The sequence below is a fragment of the Dysidea avara genome, chromosome 7, assembly GCF_963678975.1.
Source record: "Dysidea avara chromosome 7, odDysAvar1.4, whole genome shotgun sequence".
Taxonomy (NCBI): Eukaryota; Metazoa; Porifera; class Demospongiae; order Dictyoceratida; family Dysideidae; genus Dysidea; species Dysidea avara.
Window position 1 is genome coordinate 27,832,251 of NC_089278.1, and position 21,489 is coordinate 27,853,739.

Here is a 21,489-nt window from a genome sequence, read left to right on the forward strand (position 1 = left end):
CAACTGTTGTGCAATGAATGCATGTAGTGACTAGTTTGTCAGAGTATGGTGGCAGAGAAAGTAGTTGGTTGATGTTGGAGGGGGGATGGGGTGACTACAGTATAGAATTTCTGGCAGCAGGGGGTCTGGGGGGGGGGGGACAGCCCCCCAGAAGCTGTAGCTATTTTTCGGAGTAGCTTTCACAATGTCTACCAAATTAATTATTTAACTAAAACACCAACTTTTAAATCTATCTATACACACTGAAGCTCTTAAGCCCTATAGTTACTGTATACAATATGCTCTGCATGATGCCCTGCTTAGCAATGCAATGATATATGATAATATGAATAGTTAATATTTGCACTTGCAATTGTACAGTGTTCACGTAGTTATACATATCTCCAAAGGCCAAGCTATTGTACAATTAGAAAACCTACGCATTAATTGTCACAAATAAGTTCTCATTTTTATGATGCCAGCTTGTCATGTCTGAAACTGTGTGGAACAAACATAAGTGAATAATGAAAACCTTATGACACATGCACACATGGTGAGACCCAGCAATTTTGATCATGTACAACATGCACGCCACTCTATAGACAGAGTACATCAGAGTTGAAACTTCATTGACAAGCTAGTTATTCTCACTGCACTGATTTTATAACATGACACTGTTGCTACATAAATACGTACACCATTCCTGTCATTGGCCCCAGAGCACAATAAAGCGATCGATTGTACTGCTATGCTATACTACAAAGTGTGCACATTTTCCCAACAAGTTAAATAATTAATTCCAAACATAGGATTGGATAATTTGCAACCGTCAGGGAAAAACTTCACAATCAGACACATGCTCACAGTGTGCAACAATAAGTTGTCTCTGAGTCAGTGATTAACACTGATAGGCCATAAAGTGTTTATTTCTTATAGTACACTTCTGAATATTGTACAAGACCTTTGTAGCAATTACTTTAGCCTTAATCTTAAGCCTACACCATATGCTTCAAAAGCACTTTACTATGTAAAGATTTTATCACTTCAATAATTCAACATACGTAGCACTACAGTACACATACATACAGATGTGATGTATACATTAGTGTATCAAACATGCTGTCATTCATGCACAGTAATTTGTTACAACATGATTTACAGTAGCAGCCATGTGTGTACATCGTCTTGATGTTATGATCAGATGTAATGGAGCAAATAAAGAGAGCAGCACACACAGTATGATCAAGGTGGCCTTGACTGGTATCAGAAGTGCAAACAAACCACTACAGCATACACCAAGTAGATAAAGAACTCGATACAGAGCAAATGAGTGTCGTGAATCTTCTCCAAAGCTGGTAGCAACAAAACCTGTATGTAGAGGTAGTTATATGCTTACTAATGGTGTACATGTACATACATTTATGCATGCACATATGGATTGTGTGTGTGTGTGTGTGTGTGTGTGTGTGTGTGTGTGTGTGTGTGTGTGTGTGTGTGTGTGTGTGTGTGTGTGTGTGTGTGTGTGTGTGTGTGTGTGTGTGTGTGTGTGTGTGTGTGTGTGTGTGTGTGTGTGTGTGTGTGTGTGTGTGTGTGTGTGTGTGTGTGTGTGTGTGTGTGTGTGTGTGTGTGTGTGTGTGTGTGTGTGTGTGTGTGTGTGTGTGTGTGTGTGTGTGTGTGTGTGTGTGTGTGTGTGTGTGTGTGTGTGTGTGGTTGTCTGGGTTATATCTATACAGGTATAAGGGAAAAATTACAATTGATCAGGGATTGACATATAAAAAAGCAACGAAACAAGGAACAACTGTAGCTGAGAGTGGAATAGCACAAAATGGGCATTTTGTGCACTTTGTGATATAGTATGTGCTGAGCCCAGCCCAGCTAAAAAGAAAAGTGGATTTTTTCTCAAGAGAAATTCCAACCATATGATTGTAGTGGTGACACTAAAGGTGTCAAGAGCATGCATGTACAGTTTGGCTCCATGGAAAAGGGATGCAAGAGATTCTATACTATATGGCTTCCCCAAAGGAAATCTAAATTTTGATTTGTCATAAATATTATGCCAGACAATGAAAATATTTTAGCAGGTCAAGCAGAGTACTACAAATGAGTCAAATTTCAAGAACTTGTGCAATTCCATTCATGAAGTATTAGAAGTTTTTGAGACTCGATGCATACATACTATATACCAATAGACATTTAATTCTTAATTCAGTCATATACAGCCTGTGGCCATGACTGAAGTAGGAATTAAACATCCACTAGCGTTGTAGATAACCTCTCTTGTTTCACTGCTTTTTGATAACAGCTCCTTATATTTCTTTGTTTGTATTCTTAAACCAGTGCATATCGCAACAAAGGAAAGAAAGGTACTGTGTAGACACATCAAAATTAACTGAACACATGCCTTAGCTGCTGCAGATGGTGAAAAGACATGAAGTAAAGTTGAACAGGGAAGTGTTGTGGAGTAAATTGACTTTTAACTGTTGAATTGACTAATTATTGTGTAATTAGACTACAGCTAATTATTATGTTGTTTATTGTTCTTATTCTGGAACTATCTCCAGACTTCTAGAATTGTAGTCTATGAAAGAGCATATTGTTGTACAATTTGTTAGTCCGCTTGAAATCAGTCATTAAAGTTGCTCTGTGAAAACCTTTCTATTACAACAGGTTATGGGCCCAGAGCGTCTTGCTGCGTTTTTTGGCTTTAAAGACTGACGCCTCGACTGGAAGAGGAAGGCAAGGCTTCAAGCAATTCGTCTGGAGGAGGCGAGAGAGAGACGCGCTACCCTCGTGACCTTTGACCTTGGCTCTGGCTTACAGTGCTTGGGACTGGTGGAACGATGGCTGAAGTTGACAGGTGGTCGATAGACAAGCTGGATTCGTCGAACTGGCCGACGTGGAAATTCCAGATGAAGCATCTTCTGCTGGCGAGAGGGCTGTGGGGGCTGGTCAACGGAACGGAGGCTCTACAGGATGAGGCAAACGCCCAGCAGCAAGTGGACTACAACAAGAGATCCCAGAAAGCTTTCTCAACAATGGTAATGGCGATAGGCTCATCGCAACTCTACCTAGTAACTTCGTGTGAAGGTCCAGCAGCAGCATGGACGGCTTTACGGAACCATTTCGAGCGTGAGACGCTCGTGAACAAGTTAATGCTGAAGAAGCAGTACTTTCGCATGGAGATGGAGGAAGGAACTTCTGTTGAGGAACACATCAAGAGAATGAAGGAGTTGACGGACAGACTAGCAGCTATCAATGCTCCAATAGTAGAGGAAGACCAGATAGTGATGCTCTTAGGGAGCCTACCTGCTACTTATTCCACCCTGGTGACAGCTCTGGAGGCCAGAGACACAGTTACTCTTGGCTATGCTCAGCAGGCTCTAATCAGAGAGGAGCAGAGGCTGAAGGGACTGACAGGTGGAAGTGTAGCTACAGGAGGTAGTACAGGGTGAGCACTACTTGGAAAGCAGTCTGATAAGGGCAGAAAACATAGCCAGAAGAACGTATGTTTTTTGTGTGGAGAAACTGGTCACTTCTGTAGGGATTGTCCAAGAAATCAGCAGAGTTCCAGGCCTAAGCACAAGGCAAAGCCTGTTAGTACTGAGCATGTGGGATCTCACTCCGATTGTGACGCTGATGATGGAGCATTTGGAGCGTCATCTAGTTCATGTGAACCTGGGAGGTGGATAGTTGACTCTGGAGCATCAAGCCATATGACACCAGTAAAGGAGACACTGGTCGATTATGTAGAGTTCAACAAGCCCCAAATGGTTTGTCTAGGGGATGGCCGAATGGTAGAGGCCTTTGGAAGAGGAAACGTCCACCTCTCTATGGTTTTTAGCTCATGTAGTCCTAAGAGGATTACTATGTATGATGCTCTGTATGTTCCTAATGTGAAATGTAATTTGTTCTCAGTTAGAGCAGCTGCCACAAAGGGAAACGTTGTCAAATTTGGAGAAGCCAAGTGCTGGATTCATGGGAAGAGTGGCAAGCTGTTAGGAATGGGAACAGTTGCTAGCAAATTGTACTATCTAGACTGCCACACTGTTGCTCTGGACCATGTGACTGTAGTATCAAGACCTCAATCTGCAAACACTGCTGACCTTTGGCACCAGCGTTTAGGTCACTTGAATGGAGGTCAACTGAAAGAGATGGTTACCCGTAACATGGTGATGGGAATGAAGATTTCCAAAGCTGAAGATCTTTCTTTTTGTGAGAAGTGTGTGGAAGGGATGATGGCTAAGATACCTTTTAAGTCAGTGGGAGAGATTCGCTCGGTAAGAAAGTTACAGTGTGTGCATAGTGATGTGTGTGGGCCTATGCCTACTGTATCAATTGGAGGTAGAAGGTACTTTGCTACCTTCATTGATGATTATACAAGATGTTGCAGGGTTTATTTTATGAAGAATAAATCAGAGGTGTTTGACAAGTTCAAGGAGTTTGAGCTCTGTACTACTAATGAGTGTGGTAATTTAATTGGAACCTTGCGTTCAGATAATGGTGGAGAGTACCTCTCAAAGGAGTTTGAAGAATACCTACGAGCTAAAGGAATACACCACGAGCTTTCAGCTCCATATTCACCTGCTCAAAATGGTGTTGCTGAGAGGCTGAACTGCACCCTGATGGAGTCTGCACGTACTATGATGGCTCAAGCAGGACTTTCAGAGAAATTCTGGGCGGAAGCTGTGGCTACTGCAGCCTACCTGAGAAACAGAACAGCTACCAGGTCTCTGAAGATGACACCCTACGAAAGATGGTATGGTCGTAATCCAAGTCTTGTACATCTTAGAGTGTTTGGTTGTGTGGCTTACGCGTATGTTCCTGATAGTAACAGAAATGGAAAGCTGAGCAAGAAGGCTGAAAGGTTACGTTTTGTTGGATACAGTCTTCAAACAAAGGGATACCGCTTGATTGATGAAAGCACGTTGAAAGTCATCATACGTCGAGATGTCATATTCAATGAGGCTGATTTCCAAAATGATCGAGGTATCAACAGGAATTCGGATTGTTTCAATGATGAGGTGATTCCTGAGGGAGAGTAGTCAGTTGTACAACAACCTGATGATCAAGGTCAAGGTCATCATTGGTATCCTGCAAGACAGAGACGTCCGCCAGTAAGGTATGGCATTGATGAGTACACAGATGTGGCATTGCTAGGTGGAAGCCAAACAGAAGATCCTCAGAGTATTGAAGAAGCTCTACAGAGTAGGCTTTCTAAGAAGAGGCAAGAGGCAGCAGATTCAGAGTTCTGGTCACTGACAGAAAACAACACATGGGAACTAGTAGAGCTGTCCAGTGGAAGAAAGCCAGTTGCATGTAAATGGATCTTTAAGACTAAGTGTGGTAGTAATGGAACAGTAGAGTATGATGAGGAGAAGACTAGCATGTGGATGCACCAAAGGCGGTACATCCTAACGCTTCTGGATAAGTATGGGCTAAGTGAAGTCAAACCATTCACAACACCAGCTGATATTAGTGTTAAGGATGATGGAGTCAGTAAGTCTGTTGACCAAGTAATTTATCAGTCCATGGTGGGCAGTCTGCTATATGCAGCCGCTGCAACTAGACCTACCATTGCCCAAGCAGTGGGAGCTATGTCAAAATTTAACTCCTGTACCACTGAAGCTCACCTTACTGCAGTTAAGCGAAGAACTACGCATACTAATGTTAAGTTTCACTTTGTGAAAGAAGCTCTAAGTAATGGATGTACTGAATTGATTTATTGTCCAAAAGAACAAATGGTGGTAGATGTGTTAAAACCTCTCTCCTGTGACAGATTCGAACATTTTCAGCTGGAGATGGGACTGAATACCTTACCCAGTGTCAAGTCAATTTAAGTGGGAGTGTTGTGGAGTAAATTGACTTTAAACTGTTGAATTGACTAATTATTGTGTAATTAGACTACAGCTAATTATTATGTTGTTTATTGTTTTTATTCTGGAACTATCTCCAGACTTCTAGAATTGTAGTCTATGAAAGAGCATATTGTTGTACAATTTGTTAGTCCGCTTGAAATCAGTCATTAAAGTTGCTCTGTGAAAACCTTTCTATTACAACAGGAAGATGCTTAACAAACTCCCCGAATTAAGGACACAATAGAAAAAACCTCCATAGTAAGGATAAAATTTTTGGTCCCAACAGGTCTGGTTATTACATTTTTTACCTCTGAACGAGGAAAAACCTCTATATTACAGCAAAAAGTGGCCAAAAATTCTGGGTCCCAAAATGTCTGTAATTGAGAAGTTCCACTGTATTATGTATCTTGTATGGCCAATCCACTTTTTCATGTGTCATAGTATCTCGCACAATGTTTAAACCAATTAGAAATTATAAGCGCCTCTGAAAATGTGTCTGAAGCTGACTACATTTATAGGTCACTTGCCTGGTGGACAATTAGCATACTAGCAACTAAAGCTTAGAAACAAGCAAAATATCCTGGGGAAATAGCAATTATGGCAACCAGACTTCATTCATCATGGCGCATTTGCACAATGTTTCTAAACTTTAGTAGCTAAGTGACATAATAGACTAGTATGCTCATTGTGTAGCAGGTGACAAGCCTATACAATGGCAGATCCAGCATGGGGCATTTGGGGATGTGGAGGAGCCATACTCTTTTGATTGAAATACTAAACCTTGTCAGGTAAGAATCACATAAAAATATACATATTACTACCTTATTGCAAACTGACTCACCTGAAACCAAAGTCAAACCGACTGTCAAGCAATCTGTCTTTCCAGCATACCAAGTGCCTCTAAAAATAATTACCATTTCTGGTTTTTAAGACATTCATAGCCTTGTAAACTGCTTTAGAGACTTTAAAGTTCAAAATGGAAAAAAAATCAACAATGAGGCACTTACTAAGAGGTGATTGTTGCCTAAAAACTGACAAGAGAATCTGTTCTTCCCACCCACTTTAGGGCCACCTACAACTTAGCTTGTTTGTGCTCCCACCTCTTGGATCCACCCCTGCTATAAGTGCAGTCAGCTTTAGGCACTTTTCAGTGGTGTCTATAAGGTTTAAATATTGTGCAAGACACTGTGATGGGGAAAAAGTGGATTGGCCATGCAAGACTACTTGCGGAGGCACCTAGTACAAGTATAGAATATAGTGAAGTGTGTAAAGAGTTAATTAGATCTTCGCTGGTCCTAGGTCCCAGGTCCTTGGTCCCTGATCCACTGTTTTATCTACCCGTGAAGCATCCAGACCTTCATCCAGAGACATCCCACTTCAAATCCGAACCCCCTTCCAGAAAATCCTGGTTATACTTCTGAAGGTATTGTGTTATGTCAAGTATACGTAATATTTGTAATATGCAGCCTAACTTAGTAAGAGGACATACATGTAAGAGGATTTTAGCGAACAACCCTTGCTGTGAACAACCCTTGCTATGAACAACACTGTACAGTTTTGAAGTGGGTGACTTTTGCAAATGAGTAACACCAAGAGTTTATAATGTGTCAGGGAGAATATCAAACTTCGCTATACCCAATGAAAAATGAGCCAGTAAAGTAGCCCGGGTTGGCATTGAATCCCTATGGCTAAAACTCCATCTAGATGTGTCACTTTCACTATCAGAACTGTCAAGGCATGGAATGGTGACCGTGATAAAATCTCGAATTAAGATGTCATGCATGAAGTTGATATCTATGGCTTTCCAGGTTAGTTGGCTGTGTCTTTCTCTTTGTACTGAGTTCCTCAGCACTTTGTGCCATACATTTCTTGAGTACACTGTTCTTTCACTCATGTAGCTTCAGTCTCTCAATGTATATGCACGTGCCGGGTGCACCCACTGAATTAGTCACCAATCAACACAAATCACTGAGTTGTTTGAATGATGCCATAGGACTTTATGGGCTCATTATTCGACACATTATTCGACACTCTCCTGACACCATTATAAACTCTTGGTAACACTATAGACCCTTGTGTTTCATTTCCAAAGATTACTTATCCTAGCATTAGTACAAATTAAAAAAAAAAAGAATGTTGAGAGTAACATACAATAAGCATCAAGCATGCTGTGCTTGAGGATAAAAATTAATGGATTTAGTAATGCCACAGAGTTTAGCCTTTCTTACAGGACATATACAGCACAGCTATAGATTCATACAACCATCAGTGTTATAATAATACTTACTGCTGCATGATGTCACCCAAGTGCCATCACAGATACCCCACAAAGCAGTAACAAATAACAGCAACAGCAAAATTGGTTCTCTTTCCCATATGACTAGGAATAACATGACTGTCAAGTGTAAAGTTAATGCTCCTAATACCAACATCACTTTCATCTCCAGAGCAAGTAGTTTTCCAGTGACAAAACTACCCAGAGCACTACCAAGTCCATACATCATAATAGCATAGCCAACTATGTGTACACCCACACACTCGGACACAAACACCTATAATACAAATATAACACTCTAATAATCAATGCTTAGTGAATACCAAAGGTTAAAAATTTCGGTGAGATATATTTTGGCATTTAAGTCAAGATAGAATTTGGTGAATAGTATTTTGGCTAATACTTGTGTCATACTGCTTCCTCTCTCTTTAGTTGGCTAAACATTGAAAAGGAATTTTGAAGTTGATTCATCAAAATTGTCTCCCTCCAAAATTTTGTATTGCACGGTACAGGTAAGTAGGGGTCATAAAGATACCATATTTATTCATATAAAAGCCTGAGCATTTATTAAGTGATTTTGGACCCAGTGTTTAAACAAGCCAGCCTAAATTTCGAGGGGGAAAACTTTTTGCTGATTTTGTAGTTTGAGGGTTACCAGCAAAAAATTTATCCTTGAAACATTTAGACCTCCTAATACATTTTTAGAGTGTTTGCAAATCCACGAAAAATTGATTTTTAGCAACATTTCTTAGCCTCAAAAAATTTTCTCCTCAAAATATTTAGGTATACGGTATTTCTTAGAGTCCTTGAGGTGCAAACTGATTATGGTGTTGAGAGTGCTTATATAATGGACTTAAAGTTTGGAATCTTCACTTGCAACAATGAAACACAGTGTGGACTGCTAGCATGGCACAAAAATTTCAATAGTTACATATTAAAATTTGGCAATTTTATTTGAGATAGAATTTGGTGGATAATATTTTGGTGAATGCTTGTGTTACTGGTATATTATATTGTCTCTATTTAGATGGCTACACATTGGACAAGAGTATTTAGGTGAATTAGTAACTACCAAATATTAAGCTACCTATACTGAACGCTGAGCGCAGGTCTTTATTCAGCACCACCATCCCAAGGTTTGCCAGAGCTCCAGATCACTTGTACATTTTGTCACTGAGCTAGCTGCCAGCAAAAGTAGACCACTCAAGCCCTGGCTGATTTTGACAGTGAAATTTGATAGTGTATTCAAGCAGTTTTGTGTTCACAGTGAAAAATCAAGCCTGCTGCTATGGGTGACAAGAGTGGTTTTCTAAGATCTAGTCACAAATAGAGGTGGGCGATAGCAAAATTTTCACAAGACGATTGATAGTAATGAAACTATTACGATAATGATCACAATAGTATCTAAATGACAGATCAGTAGTTAGCTGCTTGTACAATTGAGAATTTTGTGAACAAACTTGCTAATTTATATATATATACTTTTACACCTAACGATTGCTCCTTTCTTGTGAAAAGGCAAGAATATGGTTCATGAATAGAACTACTTAGTAGTCATTTAGAAGTGTTACATCCATCATGATAGTGTAGAGGCTAAATATCACAATACGATTTGAAAATTAATATCATGATACTTGAATTTATTTTACTATTGCCCGGCAAATAGCCTTTTCGTTAGGGCAACACTTAACCTAACAGATTATATCAAGAGTGAAGAGGAGAGTGTCCAACTCAATATTGGTCCATCAAAAATGAGCCCGGTAAGTACATAGTGGTAATTGTTCCTGTTTGTCATTTCAAAGATGCCTTGCTATGAAGGAGTATCAAAGTGTTTAAAGGGCGTGGGAACTCTTGATTATAAAATCTATATATCCTAAACTCAAATTCACACTGTGATACTTTAAGCAACTTACTATATAGAATAATGCTTTGTACTCCCTCTTTATATTTGAAGTCAAAGTGGTATTCCTATCCTACAAAAGTAGGAGGATACGGTAGTTAAACCCCAGGAATGGAAGTTAAACCCCAGTAGGTCAGAATCCTTAAATATGAAGGACAAGTTGATTGACAGATTTAGTTGGATAAAATGAAACATGAAGCTGTATCAGATAAAACTGTAAGGACAACAAAATTGAAACCATACACAGCTTTACTAGTCTCATTGTAGTTCTATATGAAGACAGTGTGGGATAGAAGGTACATTATCAACACCTCAATTTAGTAGGGATGTCAAGACAAAGAAATTTTTATGTCACATGTCATAGAGGTTTATGTCATGACATGTCATATGTCACGACATAAGCAATTCTTAAAGTTTTACAACTGAAGTGAAACTGTATAGCTATTTTTGTGATTCAAACATACAAATATATTAACTTAAACATCAGCAATACTAACTGTGACATTAACAACCAATATTGCTCATACTTCTTTGTCAACGTTTCTCAATTATTGTATCAAATTTGATTAAAATTAAGGGAAAAGTGTGCATAATTAGAAGATATTTATGTCACGACATAAAGAAGCCTATGTCATATCATATCATGGAACTTCATGCCACGACATGTCGTATGTCACGACTATCGTGGCGTCCCTGTAATTTAGTAACAACACCTCAATTTAGTAACTGTCACATTATTTATGAAGTCAAGTGCTTCAAAGCGTGGGATAGAAGCCAGTTAAACCATACCCACACTCGTAGGATATCTGTTACCAACACCTTGGCCTCAGCTTCCCCTTGGACTTGGGTTGATAACAACTATATCCTACTCGTGGTGGGGTTTAACTATAATACATCAATTTTTTTTGCCACAATATACAACATGGCTATTCCTATATTGCATGGGCTTGTCGATAGGTGGTTAGACTAGGGCTGAGTGATTGTGAACTTTTGCTACTTATGTGACTGTATGATGCACCATACCATGATTATGATAACTATCACGATGTTATAGCTCACATGCATCAGCATCCTGTATGCACAACTTTGTATAAATTATTTACTTTAACAAAACAAGGCAAAGTTGTGTACACAATTAAGGCCACAGGTGGTTACAGTGTAATATAGTAAATAGTACCCTTAGAGGTTTAATGGTTTCTAACTAGTAAGATATATTCACACAATGAACCATCTTAGAAGTATAGGCTTGTTTTCCAGATTGAGTTCTTCCACAACAGTATGCGTCACCATTTTGAATTAACATCACGATTAATCATTACATCACGATTAACATCATACATTTGCATGTAAAATCTCCCAGACCTAGGCTAGAAATCAAATATATCAGAGCCACCAGAAGAAAGTCATTATCGATGGTTTAGTGGTAATTATTAGGCATGCGCACACTATGCCAGAATAATTTCTGGAATAATTAATTAGAACTCACATAATTTTCTTGTAGTATTGTGCTAGCACAAAATCATGAAAAAGATCAATATACTCTAATAGAGCAGTCACTTACTCTAATAAAACAGTCATCCAAATTTTAAGTGACTACCATATTAGGGTATCTCAATCTTTATGTATCGTTTTTATGTATGCAAGTAATAATATTTTCTGCTGCAGAAGAAAATCCATCTATACTTAACCTACAACCAGCCTGGTTTTTTCATTGCATTTGATCAAGGGAGATACACCTGGCATCATGACTCAGTTTTGCAGGTTCTTGTTCACAACTTTACGTGCTATATGCTTTATGCTGATCTTCCTGGCTATCAGGAGAGTGTTAGTCCCCCAAATACTATTCCACCTCATATCACATCTACTCTAAGCAGATCTGATCTCGTGCTAGTTTCCACAGACTCCATTTTGCTATTATAAGTTACTAATACTCAGCATCGCCTTTTGGCTGCAAGGAACCGTAAAGAAGATCGCTATGGTTCATTGCTGCTTGACCTTCAACATGCAGGATTTTTGGTTGACCTTGTGACAATTAAAGTTGGCTGTCTAGGCCATTCCATGCCAGCAACTGTTACAAAGCTTAGCAATGTATGCCATCTATCGAAGAGTACAATAAATATGTTGCATGCTTCAGCAGGCAGCTCGTGTTTCCGTCTCCTGTTCATACAGGATATTTAACTCTGGAGCTTCAGCATCATGGGATGTAGTCCATCTGTTGAACTGCTGATAAGACATCTATAATTGTTTAGTTTTATAAGTAGCTACGATTTATTTTAATCTTGTCTTGCCAGGGCTCCAGCTATTATTACTTTTTTAGCAATCACCCCTGAGACTAGACTCCTGATCCTTTGTAATTACATTATACATGTAATTGTCAAATTATTATGATGTCTATATCTGTATGTGACTTTTACTATTCCAGGAATTACTCCAGGAAATATTTGGGAATAGTTTTGGGAACAATAGGAAAAGAAAAATCCAGAAAGAATAATAGGTAATTTAAAAAGCATAATGTACTCAAGCCTAGTAATTGTAAATGTATTCAATAACTGTAGCTTTGACTTGTGTGTATCACTATCTACTATATATCAGCGTACGTGGTACGTATTTGCACAAGATGCAAAATATTGCAATACAACAATATTTTTAATTAAAGACAATATACAATAGGGTGTTGACCTGTATTGTAGCATCCTTATAACTAAAAATTATCCTTATAAATTACATTAGACGCATTTAGAAAAACGTGTGGCAAGAATGCATTGCCTCAATGCATGAAAATTGGGTATTCAATTCGACTACCACAATGCAAGTATGGATAGCTTATATACTACAGTGTTACATTCACCTATTATAAGGTGAATGTAACACTGTACTAGAAGAACGAGAGTGTAGCTGGTCTGGTTTCTGAAATTACAATAAAATTCCACTCTTTGCTAGTACACTCACGAAGCCAGATGCCTATTCACGTTTACCATTGTGTTAAAAGAGTGTTTTCTGACACAACTGTGAAGAAAGAAAGTGGTTTAGCTTTGCTGTATCAACTTACGGGTAGACCTGTTTCAAAAATGCGTAGGCGAATACATGCTATTTTTGCCATGTAGTCACAAAGCAGACCGGCTATGCTCTCACTACTCTAGTATGTTAGCACCTGATGACATACGATTATCAACACCAATGTAGTTTGGCTGCTAGTCACTCTATAATAATAGGAAAATGAAACACACAATTTTCCCAGCACCTGGCTGTACAAATGCCACATGTTTTAGTTGAATGCCGCACCTGTGACGTCACATGCAACTGATCTACTGTAAAGGGATCTCATTGTATTTTAGTCAGTTTGAGATCTGGATGGCCCTTAACTATGCATTCCTCTTTGATTTTGTAAACAACCTCTTGCCATTAAGTTAAAAGCTCTCTCTACGTAAGAGGCTAAGACTCCCTTCGAGTTAAAAACTATTTATGATGGCAGAAAACTTAGCTGTTGGCTACTTGTACAGTGGATGCTATTACCTATTTAAAAGTACTGAAAATGCTGGTTTGAAGTTTTAAGTGTGTTGTAACTCACCAATGATTGACATGTACCAAATTTTCACATGTTTATATATACCAATTTCTTGACCATTTTCCCCAGAGACATTCACATTTAATGAACCAATACTGCGACTAACTATAGGGGAACATTAAATAACTGTTTTTGCAATTGAGGGATCATTTTTATGCATGGCACATTTAGTCCGGTAGTCAAATGCAAAAAAGGTCATGTACCTAAAAAAAAATGGCATAAAAGAAGTTTTGGTATCATTCTGTGTGAAGAATAACATGTCCAAAATCCCAAAAATCCATCTTGGGGAATTCTTTTACTGTTGTTTAAATGTTTACATGTAATTTCTGTAACAAACAGTTGACAGCTGGTGTCTAATAGAACAGTAATCACCAGCTACAGCTTACTTGTTGATATTTGAGGAAAAATGGATCACAAGCATAGTGCTATGGTTGTGCATAGCTATGTATTAGTTTGGAATTGGCAAGTCTAAGTGATAGCTGGTGAAAATAAGTTTGTACATGTACATGTAGTGCTTAAAGGACCCTCCATGTAAAGTACACTCTACATTTAACCTACTTATAAAGGACAGTTTCTGAGGTTCCTGTGAACCTCTATTGGGGATGATGATTACAATTTTATGTCTAAAAAGGAACAGTAAAAATTCAATCCTCTTGCTCCCTCCAACAACTTCATCTCTTATATTCTATCTTAAAGAAACATGCAAATCTCACTCATATGGCTAGCACATTCATGAGATTGAACATGCCACTTTTAGATGCACCCATTACAATTAGCTCACGAAACTACTATCTTTTATAAGCCTTTGGCTTTTCTGTTGTCCACTAAGTGAGGGATGAGTATTCAGTAATTTATGTTTGCTTCATTGTTGTCTGAGATTTTCATTGCTTTGATCAACTATCCACTGTATTTGTAGGGCATGTTCTTCCATTGGTGTATATATACACTAGGTTTATGGATTTAGTGAGTACGGAGTCACTTGCCTTAGTAATGTTTGGCTATTGTTTCTTTGATGGTCCTTATGAAATTTTAATATTGGTATCATGATTGTGGTAAATTTTATATCGATACATCTGTATAATCACGCACATTCCTACTGGAAAACTGAACAAAGTATATTGTGATGGCTGTACACGGTAGATGACATAAATGATTTTAATGCAAAAATGGCTGGCACAAAGTCTGTCAACAGTAGTGTGAGTACCTGTCCTACATTGAATGTCTCCAGGTACATACCCACCAATGCTGCCAAGTGCACATGTCTTTCAAATATGTTACTCTGTTTATCTACTGAAAATGCGTGATCAGCTTCTCCTCCCAGGAACCATAGTAAAGGATTTGACTTTTATACAATGAGATTCCCTATGGTACCCACATGGCATCATTCGACATCACATCCCCACTTATGTACTTGGGCTATTGTAGGGGCATTGCTTGAATACAGTAGAACACGATAATGATATACTCACTATGACCATAATACATATGCTCGGAAGCCATGGCTAGCTACATTCACCCTCTATTATTCCTGTAAGGAGAGAGGAGGGGAATAATTTATAAGTAAATAATATACAGATATTCACTTCCTGTTACAAACAAGTGAATGATTGCATTAAACTTTAGCCTGTGTGAGATGCATTCATAAAAAATGTAGTTATGTATGTAACCATAAGCACCGATCTTGTTATAGCTACACAGTGATCAAAATGTTGATGATGCTTTTTTTTTGTCATTTTCAAATAAAACTGCAGAGCAAGGGTGTAATATTTCTCAAGGTCAGAGTACGTAGGTGAGACTCAGTACATCTTCAATATCAAATGACCAGAATGATTTTATGGCAAAAGATGGCACAATAGGACCTGTGTTTAAATCAGTCTTTGGAGAGGCAAACTGTGAGCAATATAAATGATGAAGGCACATGCCATAGCATCAAACCCTTTAAAGGGAGTGCTGCAGCTTTGAAAGTGTTTTCTTAATCCTGATACTGATAACGACACAGCTGTTGTAAAGGTAATTAGCTTTTGCTATGTAGTTTAAAAGCTGATGGCACCAGGACAAGCTGAGATACACATACTCTGAAGAACCAAACACCAGCAGTACTACATCTCAGCATGCATTGATCTCAAATATCTAAGTAAGGTTTGTGAAACCAAATTTCCTATGATTCAACTAATGCACAGTTCAAGTAATAAATCAGGAGGATGTGATAGCATCAGTAGCGTGCTGCAGTGTAGAAGGAATGTAATCAAAACTAACTGCTCTTAAGTAGCTCTTTAAGTGAAACAGAATGCATTGAACTAGCAGTAACTTCTTATCATTGAATGGGAGGCAGAGGCATAGGCTGTTTAACTTACACATACATAACATGTTAGCTTGCAGGATTACCTATGCATGTAATGTGCAGCATTTCTTTGCTGCTGGTATAGTGAAGGAGAACTGTGCACAATTCTGTCATTTTGAAAAACAGCTTTTTAATTATTACTATACTAAGAAGTCTTAGCTAATACTTTCCCTGTAACTTTGCAGAATAAAATCAACCATAAATTACAGTATGTCTTTTAGCTGCATCTTATAGGCAGGCACTAGGTGGGCCAGTTTTTCCAAATGAAAAAGCTTGTAACTGATAGGTGACTATATTTTTTCTGGTGTAAATTCCAGCAGCAGAGTGTGGCATCCTATTGAGTAAAACTATTAGCCGGCTACACCATGTCCACATCAGTTTGCTAGTTAAAAGATCAGAATTTTCTTTAGCTGCTCTTTCACAGGAGCCAGATGCCCTTAGCCACCTATCCAGCTGCAGCAGCCACCCCATTGGCAGCACAGGAAGCAGAGGAGAAAATTATGTGCAGACTGAGTAGTACTGCAAACAGAGACATCGAAATAGGCAGGATAGCCATGTTGATAATCAGGATCAAATATAAATCCTCCATTCTATAGGTAGCTACTGTAAAATTAGGTTTACACTAACATGAGGGATTCTTGCAGATTTGGTCACAATTTGTCAACACAATTACTACAAATCATTTGTGAACAAGTCTCTGCTAGTGTTTAGAATAATAGCTTTTAAGAGAAGGTGGTGATTTCATTCCACTAGTTGTGGAATCTTTTGGGGGTAAGGACACCTTTTGCACTATCAATTCTTAGACCCACTACTGATTGTAGTTCCATCCAAAGTGGCTAGGAGAAACTTACATCAACAATTTTCATTGTGTTCATGCTGAACAAAGAATGCCAGGATTATTTTTATGATATTGGGCTCTACAAGGTTTGGATGATGACTTTTCCTTTTCCCCATAACTGTACTCTCGTTGTTATAGTCATATCATAGTTGTTATAGTTAATCTAGTTTACAGTCACACTCTGTAGTTTCATGTGTAATTGTGTAAAATACCCGTGGTTTCCCCCTGATTTATAAACACAATGCCATCGGGTGAAATATTTAGGAATTTTTTGAGCACTTTTTTCTCAATGAAGGAAGGTGCTAACAGCAAAAAGCTTGATAGCATCGTGATCCCCAAAGCAATAGGAGTTTGCAAATCTTTGTTTCATGTCTGTACCCCCAAGGAGACAAAAAGAGCATTAGTCTGCCTTGTGTTTGACAAGCGGACCACTACAGTTTTGTTTTCACATTGTCAATTTCACCTGGTGATGGTTGTAGGAAGGGTCTGGAAGACAAAACGTACCCAGCAATGGATTCACCTGTTCATGGAGAATCTGATGATGCAAGTTGCATCTTGGTAGAAGACTGCAACTGTAAGTTATGACCGTTTAATTAAGTGCCTGCAGTTTATATTCTGTGTTGTCACTGTACGAATTGACTTCAGTTCTGTTGTTACCACTTTGTAGCACTGTCACTTCAAAAGTACTTGGCTTCTAGAGCTTCAGTTTACCATTCATTGGCTATCTAAAGAAAATGAAAATTCAAAAAAATGCACTAGTACTGATATGTGGGGTTCTTGCAGATCCAGTCACAATTGTTAGCAGCTGCTTGTTCTTTGCACATGCTGATTGAAAACACCTGGAAATTTTAAACTGATATAAAACAAATTCCCCAAGGGGGATTTTTTGGTACTTTGGATATGTTGTTCTACGAGTAAAGAGCTTTAGAATGATACTAAACTTTCTTTTATACCATTTTTTTCTGGGTTACAAGTTTCATCTACCAGACTAATTTAATTACACGATAAAACAGCCCTGATTTTCTCAAGGTCAGTAACTTACATTTTAACCTCTCGAGGACCAAAGCCCAATATATTAGGCGCAAGTACATGGGCTGGTATAAGCCATTATAACTACTTAACAGTACAAAATAGAAAGAATTCGCTAACACCACGGTACTCACCATGAAATTCCTGACAAAATCACACTATGTATCGCTTTGTTTGAAGAGAACTTCTGCTGCTAGGCCAAGAAAAAGTAGCTCTTCCATTATCGTCCACCATTACTCTACACCTGCTACTATGATCAGCCATATCTCGATGGTACTTCGTTCTAGCGCATCAAATTAAACGCCATTAGACTCAGCACGTGATGGCAATTCGATTTGTATACAAAAGATCACATGACTACCTCACGAATTCGTCATCAAGAAATAATGAAGCGGACGCTCAGTGGAGATGACATCACCTGTTCATCGCTTCATATCACAAATACTGTTTTGTGTAGAACAAAACTGTTATGATATTATTGTTGTGAATGAAATTACCATAAGTCAATCCCAAGCAATAATCTATCTTCGTTTTATAGAAGACCACTGCCTTCCTTATAACACAAAGTTAAGTGTTCCTCCATACTTGAAAATTAGTTCGGTCCTCGAAGGGTTTAATTAATATAAGTACTTACCTTGTACAGGTTGTATAGCATATTATGAATAGTGTTTCGTGAGTGCCATAGCCCACATTTTTCACCCACGGTAAATATATAGATACCTGTGTATAAACAAATGGGATAAATGTAGGTTTGTCCTTTTCACCTTTTAGGTGAGCACACCTGAGTAGTATAGACTACTTATCCGGCCACTTGGAATTCACCTATATGTCCGTGTCCTGGGCTAGGGTATACAGCGTACATCCGGCAATCCCTTGTAGTCATATTACAACTATTGTATCTAAAACATTTGGAGTATTGCATGCGATGACTGTTCTATTAGAGAATCTGACCGTTCTACTGGAGTCACCACACTGCAGGTGGTTCACAATGGTTCGAATAAATGAGTTATATTATTTCTAGTATAGCGCGTAGCCCCCAAAATTGCCGATATTGTGCACTTTTTCATAAAACCACGAAACTTTCCACATAAATAGTACTCCTCATGACATGTAATTTTAGATATAGTGCCATCGCTGAATTGACCCTTGGTGACTTTTACGGCCATTTTTGTACAGAAAATTGATCATTTTTGTCTTTAACTCCCTGAGACAGTAATTAAATTTTTAAAGCATGGTACCAAAATAAAGATCTTGCTGATAGAAACAACTTGGTTTTTATTTGAAGTCAATACGTGATTTCAGTACAAAGTTATGACCATTTTTACTAGCTGCAAAATTTATAAATTTAACTGCCCTTGAGGTGTGAATTACCTGTGGGCAGATAATTATGCATAAATTTATCACATTTTGCAGCTAATAAAAATACTACTCATAACTTAAGAACGAAATCACCTATTGACTTCAAACAAAAACCAAGTTGTTTCTATCAGCAAGATCTTTTGTTTGGTACCATGTTTTAACAAGTTAATTACTGCTTCAGGGAAATAAAGACAAAAATGATCAATTTTCTGTACAAAAATGGCAGTAAAGGTCACCAAAGGTCAAATCAGCGATGGCACTATATCTGAAAATACATGCACTCAGGATTACTATTTGTGTGGAAAGTTTCATGGCTTTATGAAAAAGTGCACAATTTTTTGGTTGTGCCACTATACTATTCTAATTCACATACTGCTTGTCATGCGGTCATGCACTTGCTTAACCATACACAATGCTGTGCGTGTTAGTCATACTATATCTCAGTTATGTACATAACCAATGAGGTATGCCATAACTTGAAAGTTACCAAAATCAACCAAAGCACTTCACATGCCAATACTTCAAAGTTTAGTTTTTAGTCACCACCTACTAGAAACCTGGGGTAGGTAAAAACTGTGGACCTGTGGGTATCCAACTCTTCTTGGGATTTTATGCATTTCACAATATTCTATACTTGTACTAGCAAGTGTTTAGCGAGCAATTGCCATTTCCCTGGAATATTTGTTTACACAGTGTTTCTAAACTTTAGTAGTTAGAAAACATAATAGCCTAATATGCTAATTATGCAGCAGGTGAGTGGCCTATAAATGCAGTCGAGTCAGTTTCAGATACTTTTTCAGGGGCGCTTATAATTTTTCTGATTGGTTTAAACATTGTGTGCACCATGACAAGCAAAAAGTGGATTGGTCATGCAAGACTACTTGCGGAGGTAGTACAAGTATAGAATATAGTGAAGTGTATAAAATTCCAAGAAAAGTTGGATCCCTGCGGGTCCCCGAGTCCCTGGGTCCACTGTTTTTACCTATTCAATTAGTTAACCTGTAATATAAGCAGGTTACCTTGTACATACGTAACAGATTTTTAAAACCTGCCAGTGACCTTGTAAACTGAAAAGACAAGTTTTACTGTATGCACTTGTAATTAAAACTCACTTTTGTGTAGTTAGAGAAAATAAAACCTATGCATATCCCAGATGTAAAGAATAGAGGACATGATAATAACATTTCTTTTCTGATAGCTATTTGAGTCACAGCAATTGCACTCTTCTTCATCTGTTTGATAGTAGCTAGTAACAGTTCTGATTCACAGTGAGTATTCTGGTCCTTGTCTATGTCATCCAGAAAGAACACCGCAACAAGTAATCCTGACAGTGAATAGCAAACGACCAACCCTTTTAAAACGCTCGCTGCAGTGAAGTTGATTTCCAACATGTCATCATTGGTATGGCACTCCTTACTGGAATCATTATTGTTACCACTTGAAGAATCATTGGATTTTAGTATTGTTAACACTCCAGCAGTAGTAGCATTCCCCACTATATATCCAAACATGGCGAATGCCAATATTATACCTACAAAGTAGCTGGCAGTATTCTGTTCATTAATATTGTTGTTCCTTGCATGGTAAGCTGCTATTTTGCTGATGTAGAGTAGTGATGATATCCAGGTGGTGGCTAGACCAACTCCAAACAATACAGTTCCGGGAATCAATGTATAGTAGCTGATGTACCAGTTACAAAATGTAAAGCTAACCAAACAAACACCTCCCAGTAGTATAGCTTTCTTTTTACTAGTTTCATTATTCATTACTGAGACTGAGATAAAACTGAATGAACAAGTAAAGAAATAGTTCAAGCCAAACGTGATACTTCCCAGTGTTTTCCCAGCCACAGTTGATATCAACGAGTTGATTGGAATGAGGGCAGAGTAGATCAGTAGGTTCATTACTCCAACTACAATTAAATTTTTGCGTATTACTTTCTTCGACTTCACGTTAACGTCGTCGTTGTCAATAAACGTTGTTTCCAGGGTAATTTCCGAAGTGATTTCTTTGTTTATATCCATTGTTTATTAATTGATATGGCAGTAATGGAGTTACAAGTTAAACACTTGGTGTAGAGCTCTGCCCTCTCGTCCATTTTTTACACTTTCTGACGCAATACCCAAGTTACAACTTGACGAACAGGTACTACAGCTGAACGCGTTCACATTTCCATGGTTACAAAACAAATAATGATAAGGTAGTCTTGTTCCGTTTTATGTCCGTATTTTTAGGTCAGGCTCGATCGAGTGTTGGTCGGGAAGTTTCTCACTACACGTAGCTATTGCCAGTATTGGCCTCGTTGTGCCTTTGGTGAGAGGTAAACCTACGTTGCTATCGCATGGGAA

The 21,489-nt window shown here is 38.3% G+C and overlaps 1 protein-coding gene across 1 annotated transcript; it reads right to left on the reverse strand.

The window, feature by feature from the left end:
- Positions 1-1,008: 1,008 nt before the first annotated feature.
- Positions 1,009-21,309, reverse strand: LOC136261295 (protein unc-93 homolog A-like). The gene is made up of 3 exons (XM_066055272.1): positions 20,254-21,309; positions 8,122-8,386; positions 1,009-1,347 (listed from the first exon to the last, which is right to left on the reverse strand). The coding sequence occupies exons 1-3, from the start codon at positions 21,163-21,165 to the stop codon at positions 1,106-1,108; spliced, it is 1,419 nt and encodes a 472-aa protein (XP_065911344.1). The 5' UTR covers positions 21,166-21,309; the 3' UTR covers positions 1,009-1,105.
- Between the last annotated feature and the right edge of the window lie 180 nt (positions 21,310-21,489).

Coding starts and splice junctions, on each gene's coding strand:
- LOC136261295 (XM_066055272.1), bottom strand. CDS start 21,165: ATGGATATAAACAAAGAAATCACTTCGGAAATTACCCTGGAAACAACG. Junction 8,387..20,253: donor TTTTCTCTAACTACACAAAA/GTGAGTTTTAAT, acceptor TTTGTATTATAG/GTGTTTGTGTCCGAGTGTGT. Junction 1,348..8,121: donor TTGGGTGACATCATGCAGCA/GTAAGTATTATT, acceptor CTCTACATACAG/GTTTTGTTGCTACCAGCTTT.